Below are 12,528 nucleotides of genomic sequence, written 5' to 3'. Positions count from 1 at the left end.
ATCGGAGTGCGGGGCGGTGGCGGCGGCGCGCTCTGTGCGGTAGTTTGGTTTCCGCCGCGCTCTGCTTTTGCCGCGAAAAAGTTGGTGGCGGCTTCCCGGGGGCAGCGAGGTGAGGGGTGCGGGGGATTCTGCGGGGCATTGGGGCGGGGAGGAGGCCGGGGGCAGTGCGTGGGGTGCCGTGCAACCCGGGAGGGGGGGGAGGAGAGCAGCATCCCCGGGGTATTTGGTGCGGGGTGGGGAGGAGGAGGTGGTGGTGTTTGGGGCTGACCGTGCGCCCTCGCCCCTGCAGGGGAGCAGCAGTCGCGATGTCCGGCTTCGACGACCCCGGCATTTACTACAGCGACAGTTTTGGGGGTGATGCGTCGGTGGACGAGGGGCAGGTTCGGAAGTCGCAGCTGCAGAAGCGGTTCAAGGAATTTCTGCGGCAGTACCGGGTGGGCACGGACCGGACGGGCTTCACCTTCAAATACAGGTGCTGCTGTGACCCCTCTTCTCCTTCTGTGTCGTACCCGCTTCTCTTTGCATATCCGATCTGCTGTTAGCCTCCCTCCTGCTATGCTCGCCCTAGGTATATAATAACACATGTCAGGTTTTTTTCTTCCCGTAGGCCATAAAGAGCTCATAGTATAAGAAATGTTGTTCCCATTTACCCTTATAGGAAAACCGAGATCTGGTGTTGTCCCAGATTTTTAGGTAGGCAGCCAGCCAGTGGCAGAGGTATCAATAGAGTGATCTGCATTGCCAAACTTGCACCTACTTCTGAAACCTGATGTCTGTCTTCATGTTCTAGTGCCTTCTAGTCTGGAGTTTTGTCTGCATCCATTAAAATCAGTGCAGCAATGTCCACATGTACCTTCTGAGGCTATGAATTCAGGTCCCTTGGCTGTGCTTTTGCATACGCAGCTTGGAGACACAACTGTGAGAGAACATGGACATGCATCATGCAAGGGCTGGGAAAATCTTTCACCTTTAATCTCTGAAGCTCATTCACTCTTTTTTAAGGGGGCTAGTGCTTGCTATGTTATTACTTTCTTTTTTTAATCATAGTTTAGGTGTAATAGGTGTTATCCTCTGTAGAAGCTTTCTAATTGCCTATCTGGTTTTGTAACTCTAGTATAAAGTTTAGCACCATACATTGTCACTGCAAGCACTGGTGACCCTGGTCTTACATTACGTTTCAAAGTGGGTTTGGGTGAAATATTTGCCCAGGTCCCCCTAGGCTTCTCTTAGTACTCTCCTGACTTCCCTGTTTGCTTTCCAAACCAAGGACTCCCTGCAGAACCTGCCTTCTCTGCTCCCTGCTTGTCATAAGGTCACTGTGGATGACTGGTACTTTCTGCCCTGCAAACCTTTGCCACTTACTGCCTTGCAGGGATGATCTTAAACGACACTATAACCTGAGTCAGTACTGGGTGGAAGTGGAGATGGAAGACTTGGCCAGCTTTGATGAAGATCTCGCTGACTATCTGTACAAGCAACCAGCAGAGCACCTGCAGCTGGTAAGGATGGAGGAGGCTGGCAACCTGGCGCACTGACATCGTCATGTCATGAAAGCAGTCCTGATGATATGCTGTAATATACCCATAATAGCCTAGTTGTTCCCTTTGTAGTTGGAAGAAGCAGCAAAAGAAGTCGCAGATGAGGTCACCCGTCCTCGTCCTTCAGGAGAGGAAACTCTCCAAGACATCCAGGTCATGTTGAGATCAGATGCCAACGCAGCCAGCATCCGCAGCCTGAAGGTGAGGTGAATCTGCTGCTGTGTGTAGAACTTGGTGGCAGGGCTTGCTTGTGTGTGGGTGCAATTGCAGGGGAGCTTTCAGTACTTTATCACATAGTTCAGGATGTAAGTTGTGTACTAATTTACAACCAGGGATACTCTGCAACTTAAATCTGGCTGCAGAGGACTGTTATTACTGATTGCTGCTGTAGGGACGTTATTGCTATTAGTGATCCTCTGCATCGAGTGTTCTGTCCTTTTCTCTCTTGTTTTGAAATCAGCATGGCTTAAGTCATGCAGCCTTCCTTGACTACTCTAGAATAAGAGAGTGACACTGTCAGGAAGTGCAGGCTTTCTTGTTCTGGTACCTTCGTCCCATGAATGTGGGAAGCGTAGCTAAGAACTGTGTTTCTTTAACATCTTTAGTTTCCCATCCATCCTCTAGTGATGGCTTTCTCACCTTCCCTTCACCTTTTCCCTTTCAGTCTGACCAGATGTCCCACCTTGTGAAGATCCCTGGGATCGTAATTGCAGCAACCCCTGTGAGAGCCAAAGCCACCAGAATAGCCATCCAGTGCCGCAGCTGCCGCAACACCATCAGCAACATTGCGGTGCGCCCAGGCCTGGAGGGTTATGCCCTCCCCAGGAAATGCAACACGTAAGGACTGACATGGGGGTGCATGCAGCAGGCTGGTGGGGAAAAAAAGGTTGCGTCCCCTCCTCCTGCTCCCCCTCTATCCCATATGCGCTACATGGAGTCAGCTCCCTGTCACACAAGGCAGAATCATCTGTGATGTTCTCTGCCTCTTCCCTTCATGTTGCCCTTGTGCCTGCGTGCACCTGTGGCAGGCAGGTTTTAGCTCCATCTGTTTGCAGTCACATTGGTCATGATGCTGCATGACCAGTGCTGCAAGCAGTATTAAGTGGCCGTGTCCAGGGAGCTCGTTTTATCTGTAGGGCATTTCGCCTCTGGTACCTAAAGGTTCGTTCCTTCCTACAGCTGTCCCATATCGCTGTGTTAATACAAAATTAGGACAGCAGCTTAAGTTCCTATATTTTTCAAAGAAACTTACTGCTTCCACATCCTCCCTTCCCAGGGGCCTGTTTTGTGTTACCTTCTGTAGCCTTCAAATCCCGCTTTACAGCTCTTGATGCCCACGTGGACTGTGAGCATTGGGTTGCCACTGTGGCAGCTCTTGCAACCCACCACAATTGGTTGGTGCATCTTTGAGCTCACACCTGCCAGTATATATTTCCTGTGCCTTATCTCTAATACAGCTTTAGAGGTCTTTGGGATAGTGATCATTCTTGCATGTGATCTGTACAGTGTCTCACTCCCAATCCTTGACTGCGTGAGTGCCCCTGCACTCTCCTGTTACCCTCCCCGAAAGCCCTGTCCCTGCCTGCATGGAGCCAGTCATTGACAATGAGGTACTGAGACAGCAGCAGGACATGGAGGAGCTCCTTGTCTCAGAGAGCTTGTAGTCTAGCAGGGCAGATGCGTCTTGAGAGACTGGGAGGTTGATGGCAGTCTTGTTACACTGTTAATTGCTTTCTCACCAGAAGCCTTCACATTTGCTTCATTCACAAGGTTATAAAGAAAAATGCCCTGCCATGTCGCTGAGTCTATACTCTTACCTTCTGTGTAATTAATGAATTACCTTCCTCCCTGTGTTTAGCTAGCAGGGAAGAGGGGGGAGGCAGGGAGAGTATTCAGGCAAGTATCACTCTGTCTTTGGCTTGTTCTTATGCCTGCTTTTGGCAGCTGTTGAAGGTAAGACCGAGGGCTTGAGCCTTTGGTTTGGCCCTGTGTGACTGCCCTTCTTGCCTGCTGGACACTGCCCAGCGGGGCGGCTGCTCTGAGCTCTGTCACCACTGTCCCAGCTATAGGGGGGCTGCCAGGGGTGGCTTCTGAGTGCCAGCAGCCTTCCCTGATTGACCTCTCTGCACAGAGAACAAGCTGGCCGCCCAAAGTGCCCGCTGGATCCCTATTTCATCATGCCAGATAAGTGCAAGTGTGTGGACTTCCAGGTCCTGAAGCTGCAGGAGTCCCCAGATGCCGTGCCACACGGGGAGATGCCCCGGCACTTGCAGCTGTACTGCGACAGGTACCAGCACAGTCTCCCCCCATCACCCTGCCGGGCTAGCAGGTGTTGCTGGTGCCATCCTTGCCCCTGCTATCACCCTCTGCTTTCCCCTTCCTCCCTTAGGTACCTGTGTGACAAAGTTGTCCCAGGGAACAGAGTCACTATCATGGGCATCTACTCCATCAAGAAGTCTGCCCTGAGCAAGAACAGAAGCCGTGACAACGTGGGCGTGGGCATCCGAAGCGCTTACATCCGCGTGGTGGGCATCCAGGTGGACATGGAGGGCTCAGGTGAGGGCTGCTTTTGGTGCCTGTCTGGTCTATGTTGGTGGCTTGGTGTTAGGAGAGCCCCCCTCCCCGAGCAGGGCGGTTCATCAGCAAGGGCCGTATGAAAACACAGCCTGGGTCCTTCTCTGCTGCTTATATAGCAGAAGATTCAAGCCAGTCCAGGGGTCTAACTTACCCTGGATGCTCACTCTATACTCAGGTGTCCTGTATGACTTTTTCTCAGTGATGTTAAATGAGGAGGCTTCATACTGAGTCCTCCAGGGTATTTAAGTTCTTTTATCATATTGATCTTAGCGGGAATCTGCTTAGCCATCCCTGAGGATCTGGGCTGAAGTTGACAGTTAAAATTTGAGCTATATTTTTAAAACATGGTCCAGACTGTAATTCTCCCAGTGATTCCTCCAGAGTTGCTATGCCCAAGATCTTTGTTTTATCCTACCAGACTCTAAGGACACAGCCTGCCTTGCTGGGATAGCAAATGCCTGCACTTTCCACCCTTCCCACCTGGTGGCACTTGGCATGATTTTCAAGAAGGGGTTTTTGGTAGTAGTGGGTGTGGGGGGAGTAGTGTCATTTACTGTAAAACATCCATTTGTTTACTGCAGCTTCATTCTCCTCATCCCTGCACAGGACACAGTTTTGCTGGCTCAGTCACCCCTCAAGAAGAGGAGGAACTTCGTCGCCTTGCTGCCATGCCCAACGTCTATGAGACAATTGCCAAGAGCATCGCGCCCTCCATCTATGGCAGCGCAGACATCAAAAAGGCCATTGCCTGCCTCTTATTTGGAGGCTCTCGCAAGAGGTGGGGAAAAGTCAGCCTGGTGGAGAGATTAATGGCACAAAGACCTTGTGCCATCTTCTGGCAGTGCTACCAACCACCTGCACTTGTCAGGAATGCCTGGTTATCAAAATGAAGGCTCACTGTCCTTCCTTTCTTCTTCCCACCCTCCAGGCTCCCGGATGGACTGACCCGCAGAGGAGACATCAACTTACTGATGCTGGGTGACCCTGGCACGGCCAAATCCCAGCTGCTGAAGTTCGTAGAGAAGTGTTCCCCCATCGGGGTAGGTAGTTTGAGGTGCCCATTAGTAGTGCAGCTTGTTTCTTCCTTCTGCTCCCTGCACTGCACCAAAGACCACACCGTGGCCGCAGCAGATACCTGCCTGTGCATCCACAGCTAGACTGGCTGGCTGAGGTACAAACTGCCATTTCTGGTGCTAGCCTGGATGAGATGGGGTGCAGGACAGGGGACGAGGAATGGAAGGGAAGCAAGTAATGCCTTTCATTATGATATGAGCTGGGCTATTTGCAGACATCCAAAGACATGACTGGTGCTGTCGTTTATTATTGAGACTTGATCAGAGGTGAGGCTGGCTGGTCAGGGCAAATGAAGTCAACTGCATCTCAGGCACAGACCTCCAGGCTGAGCCCAGACATGAAATTACATTTTCAGCTGTGTTTTCTTGTTGTCGCCATTAAACTTAGCCTCTGACCACATCACTCCCTCAGGGGGGAAAACAAAACTAATGCAGCAGCCCACCAAACAATGAATCACTCCCTGTTCTGTACTTAATACCTGTACTTGTGTGTCTGCAAGCCCTCTGGTGTGTCACAGCTGCTTAGTCCAAGGCCTGCGACTAGGCAATAGTCTTGCTCTGTACCCAGCAGGTCTGCTTTTGGTATGTACTATGGGGTTTTCCTGGAGGGCTTTGTATTTCCTCCAGCAGCTCTGGGTTTTGCAGTGCCAGGGGTGCTTTGTCTTCCAGCTGGAGCGGTGGGCTCCTGGTTCCCACAGCGGCTGATGTGCTGTCCCTTCCTCATCCCACACACCACTAGGTATACACCTCGGGGAAAGGCAGCAGCGCTGCTGGCTTGACGGCCTCGGTGATCCGCGACCCTTCCTCCAGGAGTTTCTTCATGGAGGGAGGAGCCATGGTGCTGGCAGACGGGGGAGTGGTGTGCATTGATGAGTTCGACAAGGTACCTGCAGGGCTGCCTGTGGGGGAGTGGGGAGGAATGCCCTTGGGCTGCCAGGTGCTCCCAGGAGAGCCCAGAGCTGCAGGAGAAAGGCTGACACTTCCGAGGCTGCGGGAAGGTCAGGGGATGGGGCTGCAAGGAAATTCTTATGCCCTGCACTCTTGAGCAGAGGTCCTTGCAGAGCTTTACCTCAGGGGTCAGCATCGGTGGGTGCATAGCTGAGGTCAGGCAGAGGTGACTGATGGTGCCTTTTTTGCCTTTTTTTCACCACCTCATTTCTCCCACCTCGGATGAGAAGATGCGGGAGGATGACCGCGTGGCCATCCACGAGGCAATGGAGCAACAGACCATCTCCATTGCTAAGGTGAGTTGTGGGTGCATGTTGCCCCAGGGGAGGAGCCTGACTTGCCGCTGGGTTTTCCTGAGAGCCCAGCAACCAGCCGTCATGCATCCTTTGTCAGAACTGCCTATTTTAAAGTGGCTTCTCCAGGCAGTGGTTTTGATGGTCACTGGTTTCTCTGATCTGAAACTGGTCGGCCCTGCCTGTAGGCTTTGGGTTGTCTTCTCTCAGGCAGCCTGAACTTCAGCAGGACTGAAGTGAGCTCCCTCTGCTCTGCCTGTCCTCTGTTCCTCTAGATACCATAGTTCTGCTGATAGCCCTGTATCTCAGCCTGATGTCACTTCTTTTTCGTCCTTCCCACTGCTCTCCACACCCTCAGGTCTACAGAAACTGCCTGACATCCTGCTGCCATGTCTTCTCTCAAATCAGAGTTTCTCTTCATTTCCACTGCTTAACCTTTTTTTTTTATTTTTTTAAGCACCTCTGCACCCTCCTGGTTGCTCTGGCTCACCCCTTAGCTGTTCAGTCCCTGGTAACAGAATGCCCACCATAACTTTTTCTTGCTGGTTGCTCTTGCCCTACTACCTCCAAACCCACACTTTAGCCCCCAGGGGGACTCAGCCCCAGCCACCCAGTTTCTGTCTCAGGTTGCAAACTTGGTAATAGGGTCTTGTGCGTCCTTGCCCTTGACATAAGTTTTTAAATGGAGTTACACAGTTCTCAAGTCTCAGCTGAAGCCAGTCCTCCTCCAGAAGGATATGTGGGTCCAGCCCCATATAGCTCCTTGTGCTGACCCCTCTCCAATGTAGAATCATTACAGAGCAATCAAGCGTTACTTAAGGGGTTTTAATTAAATGCAAATGATTGAGGATGAGTCCTTGCAAACTGCTTTGGACCTTTCACTAAGACTTAATAACCTTCTAGCCCTGCTGTGACATGGATGTGGTCTTGACCCCATCCATTTCTCCGTCTTCCCCTCCCCAGGCAGGCATCACAACCACACTCAACTCCCGCTGCTCAGTGCTGGCAGCTGCCAACTCTGTCTTTGGGCGCTGGGACGAGACCAAGGGTGAAGAGAACATTGATTTTATGCCAACCATCCTGTCGCGATTTGACATGATCTTCATCGTCAAGGATGAGCACAATGAAGAGCGAGATATGGTGTGTTGAGGCATGTGGGTTCAGCTGGAACTCTTGATGCCCCATTTTTAGGGAGGGGGAGGCAGTGGGTTCCTGTTCGCTGACTGCCTTCTGCTCTCCTAGACACTGGCCAAGCACGTGATGTCCTTACATGTGAGCGCCTTGACGCAGACCCAGGCTGTGGAGGGTGAGATCGAGCTGAACAAGCTGAAGAAGCTCATCTCCTTCTGTCGGACGTGAGTGAGAGGCAGGAGTTTTTGGCAGCACCCAGGCTGCACGGTGGGAGGCAGTGATGAGAAGCGAACCATGCAAGCGCTCTATCTGGGTGATCTTCTTTTAACTCATGTCTTGGAAATAATGGAAGCAAAAGCAGCTCGCAATGGTGCCACAGTGTGGTCCAAGGAAGTGAGGGGTGCCTGGGGACACCCCTGCCCAGGGGACCCTCCCTGGTGGCGCTGCCTCCAGCTCTTATCCCCCCCTTGCAGGAAGTGTGGTCCTCGGCTGTCGGCGGCAGCGGCTGAGAAGCTGAAGAACCGCTACATCCTGATGCGGAGTGGCACTCGCCAGCATGAGCAGGAGAGTGACCGCCGCTCCAGCATCCCCATCACCATCCGGTGAGCAGCCCTGCCCTCCTTGCCCAACCAAAATGCTCAGGGTTGGGGTTGCCTTGCTGGAAGTCACCTGGGGTAGCCCAGGAAGGTGGTTGATGGGGTGCTGGGGTTTGGGGGAGCCTTCTGTGAACAGGGCAACAGTGGAGGTGGCACAGGGAGAGGCAGGAGGTGCCTGGAGCGGGGTAGGTGGGGGGGTCAGGGGGAAGGAGAAGATCCCTCAGAGCTGCAGTGAAAGCAGAAACATCTCTGGCCACAGGCAGCTGGAAGCCATTGTGCGCATTGCCGAGTCCCTGGCGAAGATGAAGCTTCAGCCCTTTGCCACCGAGGTGGATGTTGAGGAGGCCTTGCGGCTCTTCCAGGTGTCCACGCTTGATGCAGCCATGTCAGGCAGCCTGTCAGGTGAGGGGGAGATGCTCTGTGCTGGGGGCAGGAGGGATATGCTGGGCCTGGCTGCTTAGGGAAAGGAGAAATGAGGTCCCCTCCCAGGGCCAGGCTGGTAGGGGCAGGGGTTGCTGCCAGGCCCTCCCCAGGCAGGTGCCGGACCAGCTTTCTGAGCAAAGGCAAAGCAATGCCTGTGACAGCAAAGGGCTGTTGGGCCTGTGGGGCTGTGGCTTACAAGCGAGAGCAATGAAAAATGACACCAAGGGTCTCCACCTGTGCTGGGCAAGGGAGGGATGGTCTGGTCCCTTGTGGTCCCAACGGCAGAGTCCAGTGCTGGAGGTGGTTCCCCAACCTGTTTGTCCTCTAACCTCTTCCTTATGGAGGTGGAGACAATGTTTCCTTGGGAGGCAGCATCGCACAAAGGGTTTGAAGGAAGCTCCAGCAGTCAGGTCTACGTTCAGTTGTGTCTGGAGCTCCACAACCTTTGATGGTAGATTTGCTCATGAGTTCCTTAAGGTCTCTGAGACATGCAGATGTGGTGGGAGTCATAGGAGACAGGCACTGTGGCTTTGAAACTGACATCTGGGCAGGACAGAGAGCTCATGCAGCCTCTCCCTCTAGGGGCAGAGGGGTTCACGACACAGGAGGACCAAGAGATGCTGTCCCGCATTGAGAAGCAGCTCAAGCGCCGCTTTGCCATCGGCTCTCAGGTGTCAGAGCACAGCATCGTCCAGGACTTTATGCGGCAGGTGGGCTGGGGACTCTGTGGAGGGCTGGGCTGTGAAACCAGGGACCCCAGGCTGCCACTTGGGGGGTGAAACCCATTCCCCAGGAAATGGGTGGAGAGCTGTTTAGTCATATTTGCTTTTGAAGTTTTGTGCATAGTAGCATGCAATAGTGTTACAGCGTTTAAGGGGGGTGAGGTGAGAACTCATTTTTCTGCAAAAGCACTGAGGTTTGGGGCTGTTTGGGTGGGTTGGGGTCCTACCTTTGAAACCAGAACCATTTGATTTGTGAGACTGGCTGCAGTCAGACCTGAAATAATGAAAGGGGAAAGGAGCATCGGTGCCTGGTGCCACTGGGCTCCCTCCCTCCAGAGAGGCACAGCCAGGCTTTAGCAGTGGTTGCAGGTTCCCAGTGAGCTTTTCCCTGCTGGCTCATCTTCCTCTGACCTCCTCTTTTCCAGAAATACCCAGAACACGCCATCTACAAGGTGCTGCAGCTGATGATGCGGCGGGGGGAGATCCAGCACCGCATGCAACGCAAAGTCCTCTACCGCATCAAGTGACCTCCCTGTCCCACCTGCCTGACACCTGCCCACATGCAGGCAGAGTTGCCCATGGGGTCAGAGCCTGCTCCTGGAAGATTTTCGTTGGGGAGCCAAACAGTCCAGGGCCTCCTTCTTGAACCAGGGGTTGGGGTGGTCACTGTGTCCTGTCAACATTACTTTGAACTCCAAAAGCTTTTAGTTTGTACTAAAATAAAAACTGGTATTGATAGCCCAGGGTCTTTGGCTGCCCAGAGGAACTGAGGGGCTATATCCCCTTCGGAGGAGTGCAGGATTTTGGTTAGAAAGGCATCCTTCCTGCTTGCCCCATGTTACCCCCTGCCTGGCGCCCATCCTGGGGCCTTACCTCAAGGCAGCATGCAGCCCCATAGGCAGCACCAGCAACCACGAGGGCAGAAATTATTTTCTCCTTCAGGGTTTGATCTGTCTATTAAGGTGTAAATCCTGTTGGTGCAGGCTTCCCTTTTGGGCTCAGCAGTGCAGGAGGCACCTTGCCTGGCCACTGTGTGTCGGCTGCCACCATCTTCCCTGTCTGCCGGTAGCAGCGAAGGGAAACTACCTGCTGTTACCTGCTTCGAAGCTCCCCTTTGCTTATGCCTCCTTCCCCTCTCCAAAGGCTGCAGCAGGCAAATGCTTTATCCTGCAGCGTAAAGGGCTGTGTGAAAGCCTTGCTGAAGGCATGGGCAGAACCCCGCTGGCTTGTCCCGGTGAGGATGGGGATGTGGGGTGATGCCCAAGAGGTGTGTGCCCTCCTCCAGGTAGCCTCTGCCCCCCTCTTCATGTGCTGACAGCCATAGGGAGGGTTGTGCCACTTGCCAGGAGCTTCTCCTGGGCTCTCCGCCCTGGGGTATGCTTGTGCAGCCACTCGCCCTTCTGTGTTCACTGCATGACCTTGGCACTTGTCAAACTGCAGGGTTTTGTCATTTCTACCAAAGTAATAGTTCTCTTAAGTGTCCTCCCAAAGACATAAGGTGCAGGTACATTGCTGCCCTCAGCAGCTCAGCTTTGATGTGAGAGCACTGGTGGGGGACTCTGAAAGCAGTGCAGAGTCGGGCATTGCAGGTGAGCAAAGATGCTGTGGGTGCTGGCAAGGCTGCTGTTATGTCTGTGAGTGACTTTCAGGCTGAAAATGCACCTCAGGAGAGGCTTCATTAGCAAAAGAAATATTTAGGGCCAGCAGAGGGTACCAGAGCCTTGAGGATGCTGGGTTGCAGTGTTGCATGCAGTTCTGCCGCCGCCTCCGAGGGGGGGAACCAAGGGGTCCTGAGACTGGGTGGTGGGGTGCAGGGTGCATGGTGCACCTAGGCTGGTAGCTGTCTTACAAGGGTTGGGCTCCCCTGTGACCCTTTGGGGCTGAACAGTATCCCTGTTTGCTTCTGTTTGGGTATTTTGAGTGGTGCACAATGCACTCTGGACATAGCTGGAGCTGGTTATGGGGTTAGGGGTCCATCTGCACAGGATGGGGTGATGCTGGCCCTGACAAGACAGGCTGCACTTTGGAGAAACAGCCCCCTGCTCTTCATTCTGCATTTTTTCTGACAGGCCTGACCTTTGTGAAGGGCTGAAGGGCAGAGGAGGCTGTCCCAAAGGCTCCCTGCAGGGATGAGTCCTTGGAAAGCTCATGCCAGTGATTTTATTGCCCCATATTTTTGCAGGTGCCAGACACCTCGTGGCTTCTTGAAGCAAGCAATGCTGGGGTGAAAGTGGGCACCCTTCTTTTCCCTTTAAAAAAAAAAAGAGACACATTCTCTCGCCACACTGCTCCCTGACTGGGGAGGCAGCTTCCCTGAGCTGCGTGGTCCAGGGAGAGGATCAGCTCCGTGGAGGAGGAATAGCTAACTGGAAGTGAGATTAACAGGACAAAATCTTCACCTGGAGCCTGAAATTCCCAAAACTGCCAGTGTCTGTTTGAAAGCATCCCACCCCCCTTGCAAGCTGCCACGCCCCTGGTCAAGCACTCAATATTTTGGCATCAGGAGGTGGCCCATTAGAGCAGAGTCAACATGGCCCCGAAGCAGCAGTGCGGTGTCGTGGCTGTTTCCCTGCCATATGCTGTAGCCCATGCAGTGCTGTAGTAATGAATCCTACAGGTCTTTCAGCCCCTGCCACCCCTCCCAGTACCTCTGTCCTTGCTTTGGAGATGCTGGCAGTACCTGTCTTACCTATGGTCCTTCTTACACAGGTGCAGCAAGAGCAAAGCAGAGTATGGGGCTGGTACCCACAGCCTGTTGTTAATGCTGCCTCTGGAGGAGGCTGCAAGCCTCTGTTCCCAGGCTTGGAAAGAGCACGTGATGGAGGACAGCTGGGTGGGGAGTGTCCTGGGAAGGGGACTTTGGAGGGGTGCAAAGGATTCTGTTTCCATCACTCTTCTTGTTTCATCTCCTTCCCTCTTTCTCTTCGTCCCTCCCTCCTTCCTTCCCTCTACCTGCAGACCTCCCCCCAGACTTTCCCTGTGATCTTTGCTCTGTGCTGGAGCACTAATGTATGGCTGGATTTTGGGTGCTGACTACCAGTGGTGGTCATGTGGTGCTCACAGGTTTTACAAGAGCCAACATCTCAAGGTACATCAAGCTATGCTGGGTGTTGGCAGGTGCGGAGGTAGGAAATTATTTTTGTTGTTTGTTTTTATTTTTCTTTTTGGTTTTGTTGGTTTTTTTTTTCCCATGACACGATAGGGAGCAGAGGTATATTTCTGTGATG

General features: G+C 53.1%; 1 protein-coding gene across 1 annotated transcript; it reads left to right on the top strand.

Annotated features, from left to right (window-relative positions):
* MCM5 (minichromosome maintenance complex component 5) lies at nt 1-10,039 on the top strand. The gene is made up of 17 exons (XM_064455648.1): nt 1-109; nt 290-472; nt 1,373-1,499; nt 1,611-1,739; nt 2,203-2,375; nt 3,670-3,825; nt 3,928-4,094; nt 4,722-4,893; nt 5,044-5,155; nt 5,928-6,071; nt 6,367-6,432; nt 7,393-7,569; nt 7,672-7,784; nt 8,034-8,162; nt 8,416-8,558; nt 9,162-9,289; nt 9,727-10,039. The coding sequence occupies exons 2-17, from the start codon at nt 306-308 to the stop codon at nt 9,826-9,828; spliced, it is 2,205 nt and encodes a 734-aa protein (XP_064311718.1). The 5' UTR covers nt 1-109; nt 290-305; the 3' UTR covers nt 9,829-10,039.
* The last annotated feature ends 2,489 nt before the right edge of the window (nt 10,040-12,528 follow it).

This window comes from Phalacrocorax carbo, chromosome 1 (assembly GCF_963921805.1).
Source record: "Phalacrocorax carbo chromosome 1, bPhaCar2.1, whole genome shotgun sequence".
Classification (NCBI taxonomy): domain Eukaryota; kingdom Metazoa; phylum Chordata; class Aves; order Suliformes; family Phalacrocoracidae; genus Phalacrocorax; species Phalacrocorax carbo.
The sequence above is the reverse complement of the archived record's forward strand: the minus strand, read 5'-3'. Positions and strand labels throughout refer to the sequence as shown.

Bases quoted from the DNA above. Each gene is read 5' to 3' on its own strand.
- MCM5 (XM_064455648.1), top strand. From the start codon at position 306: ATGTCCGGCTTCGACGACCCCGGCATTTACTACAGCGACAGTTTTGGG. The intron at 1,500-1,610 runs GTAAGGATGGAG...TTCCCTTTGTAG, and splicing joins CAGCAGAGCACCTGCAGCTG to TTGGAAGAAGCAGCAAAAGA. The intron at 4,894-5,043 runs GTGGGGAAAAGT...CCCACCCTCCAG, and splicing joins TTTGGAGGCTCTCGCAAGAG to GCTCCCGGATGGACTGACCC.